Source organism: Perca flavescens, chromosome 23, assembly GCF_004354835.1.
Source record: "Perca flavescens isolate YP-PL-M2 chromosome 23, PFLA_1.0, whole genome shotgun sequence".
NCBI classification, from domain to species: Eukaryota; Metazoa; Chordata; class Actinopteri; order Perciformes; family Percidae; genus Perca; species Perca flavescens.
In genome coordinates this window covers 18,088,891-18,108,534 of record NC_041353.1, presented here as the reverse complement: position 1 = coordinate 18,108,534, position 19,644 = coordinate 18,088,891, and the positions used below count along the sequence as shown (strand labels likewise).

At 38.8% G+C, this 19,644-nt stretch overlaps 2 protein-coding genes across 13 annotated transcripts in view; one reads left to right on the top strand and one right to left on the bottom strand.

Moving 5' to 3' along the window:
• LOC114550516 (mucin-19) overlaps positions 1-8,043 on the bottom strand; it is a 28,500-nt gene extending 20,457 nt beyond the window's left edge. The window contains exons 1-4 of the mRNA XM_028571324.1: positions 7,275-8,043; positions 3,835-4,000; positions 2,730-2,774; positions 392-617 (exon numbers count right to left, since the gene is read on the bottom strand). Coding sequence (XP_028427125.1) covers positions 392-617; positions 2,730-2,774; positions 3,835-3,883 — 320 coding nt within the window. The 5' untranslated portion in view covers positions 3,884-4,000; positions 7,275-8,043. The remainder of the gene's footprint in view (positions 1-391; positions 618-2,729; positions 2,775-3,834; positions 4,001-7,274) is intronic.
• The window catches only part of slc2a13a (solute carrier family 2 member 13a), a 78,253-nt gene continuing 65,313 nt past the window's right edge, over positions 6,705-19,644 (top strand). Inside the window, exons 1-4 of one of the 12 annotated variants that reach the window (XM_028571311.1) lie at positions 6,705-7,305; positions 8,883-8,977; positions 11,019-11,571; positions 18,959-19,118. In XM_028571311.1, coding sequence (XP_028427112.1) covers positions 8,924-8,977; positions 11,019-11,571; positions 18,959-19,118 — 767 coding nt within the window. In that variant the 5' untranslated portion in view covers positions 6,705-7,305; positions 8,883-8,923. The other 11 variants (XM_028571319.1, XM_028571312.1, XM_028571316.1 and 8 more) reach the window with 11 other exon arrangements.

The window sequence follows — 19,644 nt, the reverse complement described above, 5'->3', positions numbered from 1 at the left end:
ACAATCAACTAACAATAATAACATTTAGAATGCATAAAAACCACATGGCTGTTTGGCTAAGTATAAATGTAATCTATTGTAAGTGAATGAGTTGTGCTTTTTGGCAAAATATTCACCTGCAGCATTCTCATACTTTTACTCTAAGTGTGGCTGATTTAGTCTTTATCCAGCTCCTTTCTGATCATGGATATTAAATGTGATATAGCAAATAATTTGTGGTTTGATTATAAAATTTGTCTGTGTCCTTGAGCGGAATAAAAACAAGTATGAAGTGAATAATGTCATTTATCTTTTTTAGATTATACATTTTGAGTTTATCAAACTAGATCAAACTGATTCATCATTTGGTTTTCTGTGTGGCTGCGGTGTTCGTGTAATGAAGCTGCATCACCTTTTCTTCTCCACCAGGATGCTCCCATTCTGCACAACAGTCCTGACTTTGTTGATTATGATCTCAACTTGGACCAGCAGCCCGTTGTCACCACGCCGTGTGGTGATATCACATTCCACCCGGTTGTGGGTGAAACGGGTTAGGGTGAATGGGCAGTTGGAGCGAACATAGAAACTTGAACCGCTGAAAGGCTGGACGACCCCGCTGCCAAATGTCCTGCAAGTGTCTAATCACAATGTACTGATTAATACTAGACAATGGCTCAAGACATGACTGAATTCAATAACGAAGCAATACATACATTTATTTGATTATGCTATTTAAAATGTTACAGTTTCCTTTTGTGCATGTAGGCCCTGTGCATGTGTGTGTATTTGGGGTCTGTGTGTAATGTGTGTAACTGTAACAACAGGGTGGAAAAAAATGCCCCTTGCACGGTTAATAAATTACGTCTTTTTCTTGGAATAATTGGAGCCTGTTTTTGACATGAAGTGCCCTTCCAGTAAAGTTAAAAGTGCCCTCTAGAGCAGAGGTTAATTTAATTTTATTTTAGGCAAGGCAAGGCAAGGCAGCTTTATTTGTATAGCACATTTCAGCAACATGGCAATTCAAAGTGCTTTACATAAAACATTAAAGAGCAGTTAGAAGACAATTAAAAGCAATTTAAAAACATTGATAAACAAATTAAAAACATTAAAAGACAAGAATAAAATTGATAGTGCAGTATAAGAATAAAAGTTACAGTGCAGTATAAGAAATTAAAGTTTACTTAATTATTTAAGAAAAGCAACATCAAAAAGATAGGTCTTTAGCTTAGATTTAAAAGAACTGAGAGTTGCAGCGGACTTACAGGTTTCTGGGAGTTTGTTCCAAATATGTGGAGCATAAAAACTGAACGCTGCTTCCCCCTGTTTAGTTCTGACTCTGGGGACAATAAGTAGACCTGTCCCAGACGACCTGAGAGGTCTGGTTGGGTGATAATGTAGTAGCAGATCAGAAATGTATTTTGGCCCTAAATCATTTAGTGATTTATATACCAGTAAAAGTATTTTGAAATCAATTCTTTGAGGCACAGGAAGCCAGTGTAGAGACTTCAGTACTGGAGTGATATGATCCACTTTCTTGGTTTTAGTGAGGACTTGAGCAGCAGCGTTCTGAATCAGCTGCAGTTATCTGATTGATTTTTTTAGGGAGATTTGTAAAGAAACCGTTACAGTAGTCAAGTCTACTGAAGATAAAAGCATGGACAAGTTTTTCCAGATCCTGCTGAGACATAAGTCCTTTAACCCTTGATATATTTTTAAGGTGATAATAGGCTGATTTTTTAATTATGTTAATGTGGCTTTTAAAATTCACGTCTGAGTCCATGACTACACCAAGATTTCTTGCTTTGTCTGTTGTTTTTAACATTGTCGTTTGAAGCTGAGCGCTGACTTTCAATCGTTCCTCTTTTGCTCCAAAAACAACCACCTCCGTTTTTCCTTAATTTAATTTAAGAAAGTTCTGGCACATCCAATCATTAATCTGTTCAATGCACATATTTAATTGTTGTATTGGGCTATAGTTCCCTGGTGATTATGTTATGTAAATTTGTGTGTCATCCGCATAACTATGGTAACTTATTTTGTTGTTACCACCAGTTGTGGCTCAGTGGTAGAGTGGTTGCCTGCCAATCAGAAAGTTGGTGGTTTGATCCTTGGCCCTGCAGTCCCATGTCGAAGTGTCCTTGGGCAAGACACTGAACCCTGACTTGTTGTTTGTGAATGGTGAATGGTTCCTGTACTATGTAAAAGCGCTTTGAGTAGTTGTTGTGACTAGAAAAGCGCTATATAAGAACAGTCCATTTACATTTAGTCTCATATCACAATATCTATATAATATGGATATATTGCCCGGCCCTACTATACTATCCAAGGATGTCGTCAGACTTACATAAAACATTAATAAATTCACATACACAAGCCACATACATGTACATGTACATTAAAGTGCATTATAAGATTTTTGAGAGTACCACTTTAAAATTAATATGCCACATGATCAACTATTATTTCAAGTCTATACATCACAAATCGCGTTACAGTACAACATGCAGTGTAATTAGCTTGTGCCTAGTTCCAGAAAGCATCAAATAAATAGTAAGAAATAGAATAAAATACTATTGGATAAAATAAACCAAATAAAATAAAAAATATTTTACAAAAGACACAATAAAACAATTTCAGAGAAATTAAACTGTGATACAACAGAATGACTTTCATAAATATACAACCCATGTATACATGTATCCGTATAATTAACAGATCAAGATTGATTGATTCACGTACTGTATACTCACATTTCTGAGTTTCTGTTGTTGTGACCGATTCCCCTGGGCTTAAAACTAGAAGAGAAATACAGTGATTTATAATATAAAATTATTACTAATACTATTCATGAGCTCGCCTAGTTTCGCTGGGTAAAGGATGCTGATAGCCAGGCTCTCATTGGCTAGCTGTTAGCCAATCAAAGTCAAGCAGCTTAGCTTATTGAATTTTAATGAGAACTGACACATATCAAGCTGTTCTTTCCTGCAGGCTTTCTATACCACGCTAGAATGGCTTGAAACAAGGTAACCAAGGCATTTTGTCCAAACATTTTTTAGAAAGTCCATGGTAGAACTTCAGACAGTACCACAAAGTAATGAAATATGTGTGGCAGGGCACCTTTAAAAAAGTAAAAGTTGTAATTGCGCAATATTAAATGCTCCATTACAAGTTAAACTCCTGTACTGAAAATGCCACCTAAGTAAAAGTATTATTAGCTGACTCTACTTTAATATCAAAAGTAAAAGTACTCATCATTGAGAATAAATTGATCCTGTCAGTGTAAAAATAATTAACTAATTATATTATTGGACAATTGAATGGTACTAAGTGGTTTAATCTACAACAGTGCATCATATCTTATACGATCATCGTAAGTTTTGTGTAAACTTTTAATTTGTAAAGAAACTATTAACTGAAGCTGTCATATACTGTAAATGTAGTAGAGTAAAAAAAATAATTTTGGTTTTTGAATTGTACGGCAGCAGCATGAAATTGAAATACGTACAAGCACCTAAAATGTGTACGTAAGTACAGGTTTTGAGTAAAATTTACTTTATTCCACCACTTCATGTTACACTGATGCACATTATTTTTTTCCAACTCCAGACTGGTTAAAAAAAAAACAACCATGAAAAACAACATATAATTTGATACAATATAGCAAATTATAAAATACTGCATCTTAATAATTTTGCTGTTAATGCAAAAATTCAGTAGTAGTTGTGGTCTCTTTTGTTTGACATATTTTAGGCTAACATTTTTGAAAGATTTTGAAATATTCTTGTTCCCTGCCACTTTTTCTGATTAGAAGAATTAATTTGTATTCCAATGATTAAATAAACATTTGCATGGTACCTGAGGCCAGTGAAAAGCAGAATGCCAGCATCCATCGCTGTGAGGTCATGCTGTCTGATGCTCTTGCTGTGAAACCAGGATGAACTGCACAGACAGTCCACCAAATGGCTTATATAAGCAGTGTCCATACGCACACACCTTTAACCACCCACCCTGTACCAGGAAACTAGAGATAAAAAAAAAAAATAACTCAGATTAAACATTACTTGGTAAACAGCAGAAATGTGGAAATCACAAAAATTCCTCTATTTACTCCCGTGGGAAATTGTGAGTGTGTGTGAAAGAGAGAGTTGAGGATGGACGCACAGACACATTACAGAAGACTCAACATGAACTGCTAAAGAGAGTTTGAAACTTCAGCCTGTTCTTTTACTGTAACCCTTTAAACCTCTTGTTTCCTGTCAAAAAATGTTAAAATTTGTGTCATTATCTCATACATAATGGGTAAAATATTAATTCCTGTACTATGAACAAAGAGGTGCTGCCTTTAGCAAACACTGATGAACCAGACCTTATCCAGATGGACAAAATGATAAATGTGCATGAACCAGGATGTAGTTAGTTGTTTTTCAGTTTGAAAGCTGAGGGAGAGTACCCCATGACGTTTGAAGACCTGCAGCTACTCAGATTTCTTTTCATGCAAAGATTATACTTAGAACTGCAAACTGAGTTAAAAAGATTGTTAACCTATATCAGTGAGGTGATATACGGATGAAGTGGCTTATCAACACATCAGCAGGCTTTATTAAAGCCGAGCTGTATCACCCTAACCCTCCACCCGTCATTTGAGATATTTTGAGCCAATTAAATTGTGGGTAGATATTATTTGTACTAATGAGTACTTTCACTGCATGTAACTAAACTGTAACTAAAATAAGATAAGATAAACCCTTATTGATCCCAAGAGGGGACATTTGGTTGTTACAGCAGTACAAAGACAGTAGTAGTACAGATACATAGAGAAAAGTAAAAGAATAAATAATAAAAGGTATAGAAAAAAATATATGGACACGGTCAAGTTACAGTGGTACAGTATGGTTAAAGTGACAGTAGTGAAAGTCTGTTACCAGACTGATGACATGATTCAATTATGGCTCTGTATTAAATATATATGTAATATCACTGTAATATAGAATATGACACACAAATCAGAAGAACATATTAACATAATATAGTATAATATGATAAATTATGACAGTATGTGATATAATATATATATTGTGAACAGTGAACTATTACTAAACTATAACTGCAGTAACTTGGGATTGGTTGAAGGTCAAACTAAATTCAAATGTAAGTAGTGTTTTAAGTAGCTAAATACAGTCTAAAATACTTCTACAGTAGGCTAAATCACAAACTGTCCAATATTGGCAAGGGACAATAAATCATAGTGTTTTGCTGACACTTCACTGGCATAATAAATAACTCACTGTGCCTGCCATAAAAGGCTCCGTCAAAACAGTTATGTAGCAAAAAAGCCAGTCGTCCCTTATTTTCCACAGAAAACAAAGACTTATCAGTAAGCCCACAGCAAGAGACACATTTTTTATGAATCAATTTGTGCTTTTAATGCACCAATTTCAAAGTCCTCTGCTACTCTCAACATAAACGAAATATAGAGTCAATAAGAGTAAAGCACACTACATTAAGGATTAAAACATCACATCATAGACATGGGAAATATGTTTGGTCAGTCAAAATAAATTATTGGGTATATTTGGATGAAGCAAGAACCCATTAATAAACTCAGAAATAGCATTAACAGTGGAGAAATATAACTAAGTAAATTTACTCAAGTTCTGTACAAATTCAGGATACTTGTACTTTACTTGGGTGTTTTCAACTTCTGCTACTCAATAGTTCTACTCCATTAGCCTATATTTCAGAGGTAAATATTGTATCTTAAGCTGAAAAGAGTGCTGTTTTCTGACACAATAAAAAGTTGATGTTTAGTGATTTGTGGTTCTCGAAGGACAGCGACCCTACAAACGATTCGATGATCCTACATAATATGATGCATTGCTGTAGATTAAAGGTCCCATGGCATGAAAATTTCACTTTATGAGGTTTTTAAACATGAATATGCATTCCCCCGGCCTGTCTATGGTCCCCCAGTGGCTAGAAATGGCGATAGGTGTAAACCGAGCCCTGGGTTACCTCCCCTTTCTCTGCTTTGCCCGCCCAGAGAATTTGGCCCACCCATGAGAGAGAGACATCCTGGCTTTCAAACGAGCAAAGTGGCACACCCCCACCCTCCACCTCCCCTTTGAATTTCCGGAGAAAACAAACCCATGTGACGCGTTCATCCTATCAGCTGCCGGTTTTCATTTCTTGGGCAACAATACAGAGTAGCGCCACCTGCTGCTATGGAGACGTATTACGTTTCTCAAGTCGGTATCGCCTCAGTGTGTTCCGAGGCAGTTTTTTTGACCTCGGGGACCCGACTGATCATTCCGACTGGCTTTTCTGTCGACGGTCGGCCGTCTGATTGGTGTGTCTCAGCTATAAGGAAAGCTCATCGTGGGACTAGCTCTTGTGGCTGTAATTCTGCACCAAGGCTGAATTTCGGGAAAAAGACTTCAGATACAGTATTAGGGGTCCACTAAGGTCTATATAAAAGCATCCAAAGAGCACCATGTCATGGGACCTTTAAACTACCCAACAATATATAAAGGAGTTAAAATGAACCTTGAAAATCTACAACAGTAAAATGCAACATACACATTAATGCAGCAGTAATCCAGAAACATTATACTGCAATATCACTACTTTTGTACTTTAAGTCAATTTTAATGATTATACATACTTTTACAATGCAGTGTGTTTTAGCTTCTAGCTGTCTTCTAGCTGAATTTCTTCACCAGCTAACTAGCTGCTAACTGTTTGGAGCTGGGCAGGTAGTACAGTGGGTTTATCAGAGCATTGTTGATGAAAACAGCTGCTGCATGTGGCTGTTGGACACATGGTTAATGAGAGCAGTGAAACTAATCTGTAACGTTAAAGTAAATGCCCAATAAAACAAAAACAATGTTAGCTAAGAGGCCATACCATTTTTTTAAACTGCAAGGTTGGGCGATAATTATCATTGGTCAATGCTGTCGACCTCTTTAATTTTCAGCATAATTAGCCTTGATTTTAAGCTAGCTAGCGTTAAATCAGAGTGTTGGCAAAGAAATTTATTTTTTGTTTTGTTTAGCACATTGCAAAATATATAATATTTTTGATGTCTTAAAGCTACATTGACGTTACTAGGAGGCAGAAGAGCTTTAAAACAAACTGACAGCTAGTCTTGACATAAAAAAACAACATATTATCACCTTAAAAGGCTAGCTAGTTTTGGCTAAAGTGTCAGCAAGCAGTTGCCTAAAGTTTACTTTAAGTTAACGTTAACTAGGTAGCTAGCTACTTAGAAGACATTTAGAAGACTTGGAGGAACATACCTGGAATCCTGTTTTTTTGCCACCAGCAAAAGTAAGTCCAATATTCACTGTCCATTTCTCACTGGTTTGGTCTTCACAAACTCCAGGAAAATATACCTGGGTCTTTTAGCTGGTGGCTTTCGACTTGTTTTTGACTTTTCACCAGCTAACTAACGTTAAATGCTAACTTGCCATTTGTGCTGGACATGAAACGTTAACGTTAGCATACAGAAGATGTATCTGTTTTTTGTTGCTAAAACAGAAAGCTACTGTTACCTGCTGCTGGAAACAAGGTTAATCAGAGTGGTGAGACTGAACCTACATTTAAAGTGCTCTAAAACAAAACAAAAAAGACGCTAAAACAAGCTAAAAAGTTGTGTAAAATTTCAGAGTTGGGTGATAATTCTCATGGGTTTATATGTTGCTTTAATTTTAAGGTAGCTAACGTTAACGTTAGAGAGTGCCATCCATGGATGTATTAAGAGAAGGGTGCCATCCTCTTGGTGCCATTTTGGCAACGGTAGGAGGTCAGACTTTTTTTAGTTCCGAGCATAGCTAGCTAGCTAGCTAGGTTCCTGTTGTCTGGAACGCAGCATAATTGAACTAGTGAACTATTAACACAGTTGCTAACTGTGTCTGTTTGGTGGTGGACAGGTAACTGTTAGGATACAGAAGGTTCATCAGACAGTGAGACTGAACTGTACTAGAAAAGTTAAACAATGAGCTAAAAGGAGCTAAAAAGCTCTGTGTAGAACTGCAGTTTGGTGATAATTATCAGTGGGTTCATCACTGTGTTCGTGTCACATGTAACGTTAACCATTTGATTCATGCTGATACAGTATAAAATATATAAAAGTTGTTGATCTTGAGTGTTGAAGCTTTAACATCAAAAGCATCCAAAGCAGACAGCAGACATTTTGATTTGTAGCCTGTAGGAGAAAAAGCACAGGTGTAACTAATAGCATTAATTAGTTAGGGATCTGTTCCATTAAATGCCTCAGTGAGCCAGTCCTGTGAGACAGCTTGAACAATACAGTACCCTGGAACTCGCTCACCTAAATGTAAGGACTTTGTTATGTTTTTAATTACACCTTTGCTATTACTACTACAGTACAATATTATTATATGTCAAAAATGCCTGCTGTCAAACAGATACTGCTCTGTTACCTCAATGGGACCGGTCCTTACACATAGTTTCTCCCCCAGTTTCTTCTTTTTGCGGCTGGTTTACACAAAGACAGGGGATTGGGTTTTCTTAAGCCCGTAGTTTCCCTGTAACATTGTACTTCAGCTAGCCTGACAGACTTGGTATGTGTTTAGTGCAGCAATGTTCATGGGGGTGTTTTGAGGATTAGGCTTATTGATTATGAAAACTTGGTAATAAATGACTCAGTTGAAGCTTGGCAATCAGAAAAATAAGATATCAAGTGTCCTGATTAAAGAGGAAAGAGTTTAGTTTTTTTTTTTTATCCTCTTAGGAGCACAAATGTGTTAAGTAAATGTAATGCATGCATTTTCAATATTCCCTCCCTGTGTATGACTGTGTGGAAATGTATTGAGGCTATTGGCGCTGGTGGAAATCTAAGGTTGCCAAAATCTTAGCTGTGATCCATATACCTTATTTTACAGAATCTGGCCAGTAGTTGTCAAGTGTAAGACGGATCGGCAGAATGACTGACGCAAATCACCACCCTTGGGCCCTGGTACTCAGCTGGAGTCACAAGGTTCATCTCCCTAAAAGAGACATTATAGGTTTTTACCATGAAACCATGTACAGCATTATGTGTGCAGGAAACTTGTCCCATTATTGCCCTCCTTCTCTAATGGGCTCAATCATGAGCCATTATGAGGCTGTACTCATTCTCCATTTTGTGTGACACCACTGTCCACATATTCGTCCCCTCCACATATAAATGCATTTACTATTATTATTATTAGTTAGTTTTCATTAGTTCATGGAGACAGTTTGTTCAGCTTTTAGCTTCAAAAGGACAGTTAGGCTTTAGCTTGGGGTCTGATAAGGGCAGATAATTTGATAATCAATCATTTAAGACATTTTTTTCAAGCAAGAATGACGGTCATTGCCTTGTTACAGCTCCTTAATTGTGAGGATTTGCTGCTTTTCTTTGTCTTATGTGATAGTAAACAAAATATATTTAAGTTGTGGATCATTGGTTTGATAAAACAAGCCATTTAATGGTATCACTTTGGGCTTCGGAAAATTGCATTTTTCACCATTTTATGACATTTTATAAATGACTAATAAAGGAATATAACTGGCAGATTAATCCATAATGGAAATATTTGTTAGTTGTTGCCCTAATTTCCTAGAACATGGTGTTGTGGGTGTAGTTTTCTTCAGTAATGGTGGTTGAGTAAAAGTGAATATTCTGATAAGGTAGTTTTTTTTTTTTTATTGAATGACAAATTTGCAAAAACAATTACTGAACGATGGAATATACATATTTTTCTGTTGTTTTTTTTTAACCAGAACATAGTGATAAGGTAGTTTTGATTTCAAATTCAGATTATTGTGACTCACTAACTAACTCTCACCTTTAGTCACGCAATCATTTATTTTTGGCCATTGTGCCGGCAAAGCACAAACTAAACAGTGGCTGAACTATTAATTGATTTATCAAAAAGATAATCTGCAGATTGATTGATTGATGATGAAAGTCATTTTTAAAAGTATTGTGTCACATTTCTTCCAGCAGTGATCGTCATGGCTGAAACGCTTGATACCTGAAGACAACCCCTGTGGCAACACTATAATTTCCTACTTAAAAAGCACTGAAATATACCATGGCTACCCAGTTCTTTCATTAATGCGTATGTATGTTTAAACAAGGTTATCAGCTGTACAGAGATGTTATTGCCCAAAAAACCTCCAGTATGTCTGTCAGTGTGTGAGAAGTCCCCTGACTGTCATTATGGACCTGTAATACTAGAGTCAGACCTGCAGGGGGCAGCCGTTTTTCTATTATGCCAGAAGCAGCTTGTTGTACAGTAACAGGCGAAATATGGTGATATAATGCCTATTTGAATTTTTTTTTAAATCATTAAAATTCTACTGTATATTTAACAGACATACTGTAGTTTAATATATAGGTTGCATGAATCTGTATTTGTAGCCTATATGCAATGCTTAACGTTTCACACAATACGTTGTTAGAACTTTTGGTTTGATTTGGCTTGTACCCCAAAATTAAATGTTGTCACAGTTTTTCATAAAGCCATGCATCATGATCAACTGTAAACAGCATACATGCACGTTTAATTGTTCTATATTTATATTTCAATAGGGATTTTAGTGGAGCCTACTGTATTGTTTTCTGTTTCCAGTAGGCCGATAAACATTTCAATGATTTAATTGAATTGTAGCAGACTAAAACCTCGCCGTAAACGATCAACTACCAGCATCATGCTTCCAAAACAATATTTATTTGCGTCATGCCGATGCTAGTAGTGACGAACTGCTCCACTACACGCCTCCTATCTTACCTTTCCTCCCCACTCTTCTTCAACTCTCCCATCAGGACCACATGGGTGTGACGCATTGATACACACAAACCCCGGAGAACAACTTTATCCGGCAGCCAGCGTTGTCTTTGGGAGTGGATAACCAACGCGGCAGTAACTCCAAACTGAGGGGGGTGGGGTGGGAAAATTAGTTAAGTGTGTTTTTCTTTTCTTTTTTTGAGGCATCAAATACAACTAAGCAGCCCTGTCCTGTGTTGTATTTCCCATATGTCGCGCAAACAGGTCGACCATGACTACAATCTCCGTAGTATGAGCAACCTGATGGGCGAGCGGTGGAAGAAAGTGAGCGACGGAGGAGAGCGGAGTCTGATCAAGGCTCCGTCCAGCGCCAGCCTCAGCAGCCAGGGCGCCTCCGCCGCGACCTCGACCGCAGGTGCGCCAGCAGCACCCACCACTTCCACCGGGGACCTGGAGAGGGCTGCCCGCAAGCAGTTCCAGCAGGATGTCACGCCCGGCTTCGTCTACGTCCTGGCCGCGTTCTCCGCCCTGGGGGGCTTCTTGTTCGGCTACGACACCGGGGTGATCTCCGGGGCGATGCTCCTGCTGAAGAAGGAGCTGGACCTGAGCGCTCTGTGGCAAGAGCTGCTCATTTCAAGTACTGTGGCCGCGGCCGCCCTGTCTGCCCTGCTGGGCGGCTTCCTCAACGGGCTCTTCGGGCGCAGAGTGTGCATACTGCTGGCCAGCTTCTTCTTCTCCGTCGGTGGGATCGTGCTGAGCACCGCCCCTGGCAAAGAGGTTCTCCTGGCGGGGAGGCTCATCGTCGGAGTGGGGCTTGGTAAGACATGGGTCCAACATGCTCTCTGTCCCTTCACTGTGTCATAACCAGAGTCTTGTTTGAGCATTTCCCCAGTTTTTCTTTTAGCCTAAATTGCGTTTTAACCCAACAAACTGTTGCATGTTGTGAAAGCAAGTCAAACTAATTACTAAAAATGTACTTGTAAAGACCTGTCACACTACGTTAGCCTATACATCAACACTGTCACTGATGTAAAGACAAAGTTGCTCTTAATTGGAAACAAGTCAATGTATCTCACCCCACTGGCAGCACGTACAATGCTAATGGTTGGCTGACTTTATTGATTTTAACATTTCCCATTCAGAGGTCAGAATCAACTTAAGTGCACCTTAAGGCCACAGGCCTCAAAGAGAGATTTTTGGTGTCAATAAGTTCACTGATGTCAGAGTTGCATATATCTGATTGGCTCCCTCCCTCCTTGCTTCTTCCTTCCCTGCATGAGCTCGGCTTTCTCCTCTCTTGAATCACCCCTCTCTTTGCCTGTCTCTGCATGCTTTTACATGCAACTCGCCTTTTGATCAGAATTCAACGTACCCCCAAATTATTTATAGTGGCTGCTCTTACTTATGAGTTACATCCTCTGTGAAAAGAGCTGTTAAAACTGGCTTTCCAATCTGAGCGCTACGTTGATGGCACTCGTCCGCCGCCTCCTTTGAGAGTAGTAAGCGCTCTCCTCAGCGCAGATGAATCTTCAGAAAGGAAAACATTGCAACAATTGATGTTCCAAATTTATGATACTAATGAAATCAGATGAGATAGGCTTTGTTCAGAGTTTTTAGAGATTGGAATGTAACAGAGTCACAACACAGTTAATGGACCATTAACTGTTATCAACCATTAGTTTTTATGGAGATGGGTGCCCATCAACAGCCAGTTTGAATTTATAATATGCATGTACTGTAACAATTGTGGCAGTAATGCCAGTTGAGTGTTCTTTATTGTTTATAAATTCCAATAATGAAAGGGTAAGGGAAAGAAAAATGCAGAAAATGCAGCAGCTTCACACTTAATTTTCAAGCTCTGATAGATAGTATGTGCAGACCAATTGCACAGGTCATTTCAGCTGTTACATTATAAGTATCCCCTCCGCTTGTGCTATTGCAATCTTTTCCCATACAATCATCTTTATTACACAAGCATGAACAAGCTGGCCCTGATAGATAATTAACACATTCTGGCGCCACAATTAGCTACTGGAGACGCTAATAAGGCATTTGCATTGCATGCAATTATTCTGGCGGAGCCCGTCACCTGCACACTCAACTTTAACGTGACCGCCAGTTCTCAGGAAAGCTAACTGCTTTGCATGTCTGAACTGAACTCGCCAAAAAGGTCATCAGAGCTGTTTTTACACTGCCAAGCCTTGCCTCCCTGTATTTCTACCCATAACCGGACCTTGTTGTTGATCTGACCTTTGCCTGGGAACAGGGTCTGTTTCGTGATACAAGCTGTTGCTATAGTCTGAGCAAGCAGATGGGATTGAACCAGACTGTTTGAAATTGTCAAGTTATTGATGAATCCTTGTCAACCCTCTCAAAATAAGAGGCTTTCTTGCTGCACAGGATAGTTGTAGAAAGATGTTTTAATCTTGGAGGAGAAATTGTTCTCTCGTACTTGTAATCTGTCTTGGATGTGTGATTTGTGATGAGTAAGGAGGAGATATATTTTATAATCAAGCAAAGGAGTTAATTACTCCAACCAATCTTGGACTAGACTGAGTGACTGCCGGGGATAGCCGAGCTAGCACGCTATCAGCTATAATTGCAATTTTAAACCACACTGGCTGTGGGTTTTGTGATGTTGTTTTAATCTGATTTTATTAAAAGATATGTAGCAATAGATACATTTCATTGATTATTGACAGTGACAATGAAAATGTTATCTTTAAACCTTAAATCTTTTTAGGGGCAACTTTGGGGCAGCAAAAACAAAGTGTGGACACAACAGTGACATATTATCACCTTTTAATTTGATATAGCGACTTGTTAGTAAGCCCGGCCGATATTGATATTTGAGAGTTTAAAGAATCCTATCATGATAAGAGATATCAGCCAGTGGTACTTTTCTTTACACAACCCATAACACAAATAAACGTTTTTGATTAGGTTCCCGTTACATTTTTAACAGTTGCAGCCAAGACATGTACAGGTTATGGCATCTTACTGTTGAAAAATAAACTTGAAAGATAAGAAAAGCAGCAGGTTGATGAGCAAGTTTTACTGCATTTTTGCTTCTCTGTAGAGAGTTTTACTCCATTTCCAAGGACAGTTGAGTAGACAAACTATCACAGCTACCAATGGATTCTTTCTGTGCTCTCTGTGTGGCGACGGTTCGATTTAAAAGATTAAAAAAGAGCCATGAAATGTTTTTCTTATAAGAAATCTGTTCTGATGTCTTCAGCCTTAGTTAGTCATAATCCATTCTGTCACGGACAGACACACAAAAGCACACACCCTCACAGTGTGTGTATAATAGCGTGTGTATACGTTTTCTGGCTAAATGATCCAGCAGTTTCAAATGTTGTAGCAAGGTTAATAACATTGTGATAACATTTAATTATTACCTGGAGGTTTGATAATTAATTGGTGGGTTTATATAATTAGATCGTCGTAACTAGGTGGAAGCTAAGTGTAGACTTATTGAGGAGTTTGTTTATGCGAATATTGTCGTTCTGTAAGGTGGAAATCACATCACTAAAATGTCAAGTGTTAAAGAAATGAATTGGTTTCGGCTTGACATTTGTGCATTTTATAACAACTTGAAGTCATAGAATTTCATGACTGATTTGAAGTTACATCATAAAAACAACCACATGGTATAGTATGGGATAATTTGTTTTTGGATAACAATTGTCAAAATCCAATGTCTTACACTTATTAGGCACACTTTACTGAATTTAATTAAGAAAGGGCACAACCTGCTTTTACCCACTAAATTCAATCAGCACTCCCACCACTTTATTTGGGGGAGTTTTTTCCTTTCCTCACGCCACATTTTCGAGGATGCTCCATTAGCCACTAATTAGCTTCCTCCATCACAACCAGCTATTTAGTACCAGAAAATGTCCTGCCTGCGTCTCTACTACATCACAGTCATGGAAGGTCTAATGAAGTATCTCCCTCGCATTCTGATCAAGCGAGTCAGTCCCGAGCTTTGTACTCCGTGCCTAAAGGCTGCATTCACAAGACCAGACAGATTCTTTGTTTAACTTTGCTGTACTGCTTTGAGGCTGAGCCCGACCAAACAATGACTTTATGAGGGTGTGTGTGTGTTTGTGTGTTTGGAGTGCTGGGAGCTGTCCCCTGGTGCTGAAAGGAGAGCTCATTAACTAGAAAGGGAACACATTGCGAATGTGTTTGTAAGGGATTCAAATCCTAGCAAGTGAAGAAACCTGGCCTTTGGTTAAGGTTGTTTGGCTTGTTTTCAGTGCAGTTTCAGTTCCAGTGGTGAAATTCAGAGGAATATGAATACTTGAGATGGCTTCGCTCTTATCGAAATAATGTCACTTGACTCCAGACATGTCCTCTATGCAATACTGATCTAGGACAAGAGCGACTCAAGTTGAATCTTGTTCTTATTTCTAAGCTCTCACTATGTAGCAGGTCTTTCTCATGAAAATTCAATTGTACATTTAAAGTGTTAGCCTACATTTGACCTTTTTAGATTCATCACAATCATCAGCATTAGACTAACCTAGGTCTTCATCTCATAATTGTGGTCGCTCCAACTATGGGTCATGCAAACTTTGCACTAGCCCCTTCAGTTGTGGTGATTCAGGAAATCCAGCAAAACACTGTATATTGCAACAAGCAGTGCCAGCCTCCGAAACCACATAAAAGCACATAAATCCCCTTAAACACTTTCCTTTGAGTTCCACTGAAAGTAGCCACAGAAAGTAGCCCCCTGAATTAGTTATTGTAGCTAATGAATTGCAAACTTTGCACTTGGCACCTCTGTTGTAGAAATTTGGGAAATGTGACTCGACTAAACAATATATATCGGGGTAACCAGCACAAGCCGCCTAAAGTTTTCCAAAAAAAACATTGTTTTACAAAAATGATTTAATGCTTCTCTTGAAAAGTAAACACAGACATGAGACCCCTGAATAAGCTATTTTGCCAACTGTATAGGGATATACTTTCACATTTACAGGGATTTTCCTTTATGCAACATCAAAGAAATACAGACAAGACATAACATATATGTGAAATTATAGAATTAGCATCTTAAAAATGAATACATTCTGCATTTCTAAAGCCAGTGCAAGATAGAATGACTGTAAAGCTTGACTCCCAGCCAAAAACACTTAATTCCAGACTGTCAATAAACTAAAGCAAATGTGTACAGTATTTGACCTTTTTACTGTAATGGGCTCTGACATAATGATTTTCCCTCCACCACCTGCAGCAAGATGTGAAAAGGAAATGATTCATTACTCAGTAAATACATCAACATCAGCTGTAGTATCTCACTCATGGGCATATAGGCTGTGTGCGGCAGCAGGCGTGGCTTGGACGAAGACAAGCTGGTGATACATATGTCTGAGATAATTAAAACAGGGCAACATGGAGGAAAACAAGCAAGAGGGAGGATGAAGAGGTCCGGCTCTATGAGGTGAATACAGATAGAGGCATTGCAGCAGAAGACTTGTTTGTGTTAAGTGTGTTAAAATCTGTGGATATTGTATATATCCTTTCTGTGTGTGTGTGCATCTGCATAATGCCATCTGAGTATAGAAACCTACAGGGCAAACGCACAGACAGAATACAGCTGTTAGAAGCTGTTAGAAAGGAGCCAAAACAGATTTCGTAGCATTTGGTGATTGCTTTCCCCGCCTGTGAACTGCTCTGCAGATTGGCATGAAATCTGTTGTTTACTTGTTGAATCATTACACTCAAACGTGATACTTATTCTAATATAATATACCACTCTTTAAACATGCTGAAACGAACTGCATTCAACAATACAGTATAGCATTTTTTTTTCGACAAAAAAATTCTAGAGCAAGGGCCACTTAACATCCTTCAGCCGCATTTTGTGGCCCTCGTCAGCGAATGGAGTTTGCTTAATCGCCAAGGAGATGGTACAGGTGACCTAAGTATGGTATTCCAGTTATGTAATAACAGGTGGTTGGATTTGGGGAAGGGGGGTATGGTGACCCATGTCTTGAGGTCTCTGCGCTGTGTACATGTACATGACAAAACCAGTACACTGCAATTCCTACTAAAATGAGTTGTTTTAAAGGTCCTACCTCTACTTTAACCTGTAGCATAGGGGTTAGGTTTTTTTCTTCTTGTGTCTGTTTTCCAGCAGCATCTCGCAAAAGCTTATGAATGGATTTCCATCAAGTTGGCCTGAGCAGACAGGCATCATGCCAAAGAGCAGTTAATTAGATTTCGGTGGTAATCTGGATCTCGGATTTCCGCCCTCTGATGATATTCCTTTATTTAAATTTTTTTTATTTTTAGCAATAACTAAGATAAAGACTAGACTCCAAATCCTTAGGGAATGTTTCATTCAAAGTTCAATAAATCAATATGAAGCAAAAGAGACGACTGATATCTCTGGGTGTTAACAGCAGGCTGGAGAGCTGTACAGCCTTGGCAGAGTCTACAAATGCCTCTCCTCTGATCACTGGACACTGAGCAGTAGGCCAGGCAGAGACTTGACCACAGGCCTTTCAACCAATACTGTTATCTTGTCTTGTAGTACACTGTGGGAAGAAAGAGTATGTCTTTTTTAGTAAATGTTCTGATGTTGTGTACTCCTTCAAGAAACATAACTTTGTGTTTTGAAATGCCGATGATGGTGATTTCCATTCACACTCTTCTGTAAAAAAAAAATGAAAGAAAAAAATCCTCCTTGCTCTGGGTTATCGATTCCTCTTCCCAGAGCTGCCACAGTGTGGTGCCCGCTCGGAGACTGGTTTCCCAGCAAGTGGTTGCCATGGCAACAGGTAGCCACGTAGTTATGGCGGGCGTCGAGGGCAGGGTGTTGGCAGGGGGGGAGGGAGAGGTGATGAGGAGGGGGGTGTATAGAAAGCATTGGGAGACTATTAATAGAGCTTATCGGGAGCCAGCTGCAGAAAGCTGTGGGCCATGGCACCTTGTCAGATAGGCAAACACACACTGTTTGTTCTGTGTGTATGTGAGCACAGAAGCATGTGTGTGTGTGTGTGTGTGTATGCCCATTACTGAGTTGGACTATAAGAACCAGGGGATAACTCAATGTGATCATTTATCGTCTTTCACTGTATCGTGATGAAATCATAAATTGAGATATTGTTGTGTACAATTACTTCGTCTAAATTGAAATAAAAAAACTAATACTAATTCACATGCCTCACTGAAAATCAAAAAAATAAAATACAATATAATTAAATATTCTAGAGAGAATTGTCATTTGAGGATAGTGGTTTTTTTTTACATCACATAGCCAGTGCATAGCTGGAATATTTTTGTCTCTATAGTTTAACTTCAAACTGTTATGTTCATTTTGCACTAAAGTTCTTAAAAATACTCAGTACTTTTCATTTCATTTTACATTTCAAGTGTTAAACTCAGACAGGAGTATACAAAAATAGGCTTTACCATGTGGTTATTTCATATAGACTATTTCTTTTTTGAATTACCAGAAAACATGCTATATCGTGATATATATATCGTTATCGAGATATGAAATGACCTATATCGGGATAGAAGATTTTGACCATATCTCCCAGTCCTATGGACTAAAGTATTTGTTTGTGTCTCTTGGGTTCACCTCTTGTCCACATCAGTGTTGCTGTTGTTGATTTCAGGGTCAAAGGGCAGAGTTATTTTGAATAAGTAATTAATGACATAAAACAAGTGTAATAATGATGTTAAACTCACTCACTTTTTTAAGAATTTAAAATGTTGTTATTTTCAAATCAGTAGCTCAATGTTTAGGGATTTGGCTTGGGGACCGGAGGGTGGCTGGTTGAAATCCAGCACGGTATGGGGTCTTAGCTGGAGAAGTGACAGTTGAGCAAGCCACCGCACTGCGCCAACTCAGTGGCAGCCCCATCACTCTGACCACTGCTAATGCGTGTCTATGGGTCCTGTGTGTGAGGGATAAATAAAGGTTTTCTTATTATTATTTAAAGCGTTTAGTTGAAGAAAACTGCCTTCTTTTGTGTTTTAGATAATGTTCAGGTCAGTTGATTGGTTAATGTTAGTATAAGGCTTTTGTCACGGTTTAGCTTATAAACCTGCTTTCATTTTTAATGTATGCCATACAAATAATTCCTTTTCATATACAGTAAGTCTGCATTTCCTTTGAGGACAGGCGACATCTGAACCTCCTGCCAACCATTGCCTCTCCCTTTCTCTCCCCCACTGTGTAGGTATTGCCTCTATGACGGTGCCAGTGTACATCGCCGAGGCCTCTCCGCCCCACCTCAGGGGTCAGCTGGTGACGGTTAACACCCTCTTCATCACCGGCGGGCAGTTCACCGCCAGCCTCGTCGACGGCGCCTTCAGCTACCTGCAGCGCGATGGGTGGAGGTCAGACACAGAGACGCGCACCTCACACGTGCAGAAGATGTGTAAAGTTATAGACCAATAAAAGCATGAATAACATAAAATGGCATCTTGTATGTCTGCATAAGTACACGTTCGGTACTTTTCAAAGGATTCCCATCTCCCTGTGTGATGGTCATATAGTCAAATATGATATCACTGTCTTTTTTCTTTGGGTTCTTATCACATCAAATGCCAGAAGAAGTCGGGTTGGCTGCTCAAACCCTCATTCCAAATGTCAACACATACACAAGTCCGTCCCTAGCATTTTCTGGCAGCAGCCACGCTGTATGTTTGAAAGATACACTATACCACTTTCTCTGTCCTTTATCTTTTATCTGTTACCATCTTTACTCTTTTTTTTTTTTTTTTTTTTTTTTGCGTCTGTTTGCGTCTTTTCCTGCTGTCACACTGAATGCAGATTTGAAGCCTCCAGGGTGTGTGAATGTTTAACTGTGTGCTACTTTAGATAACAATCGTCCTCCTGGAAGGATTTGCCTCAACTACGGTT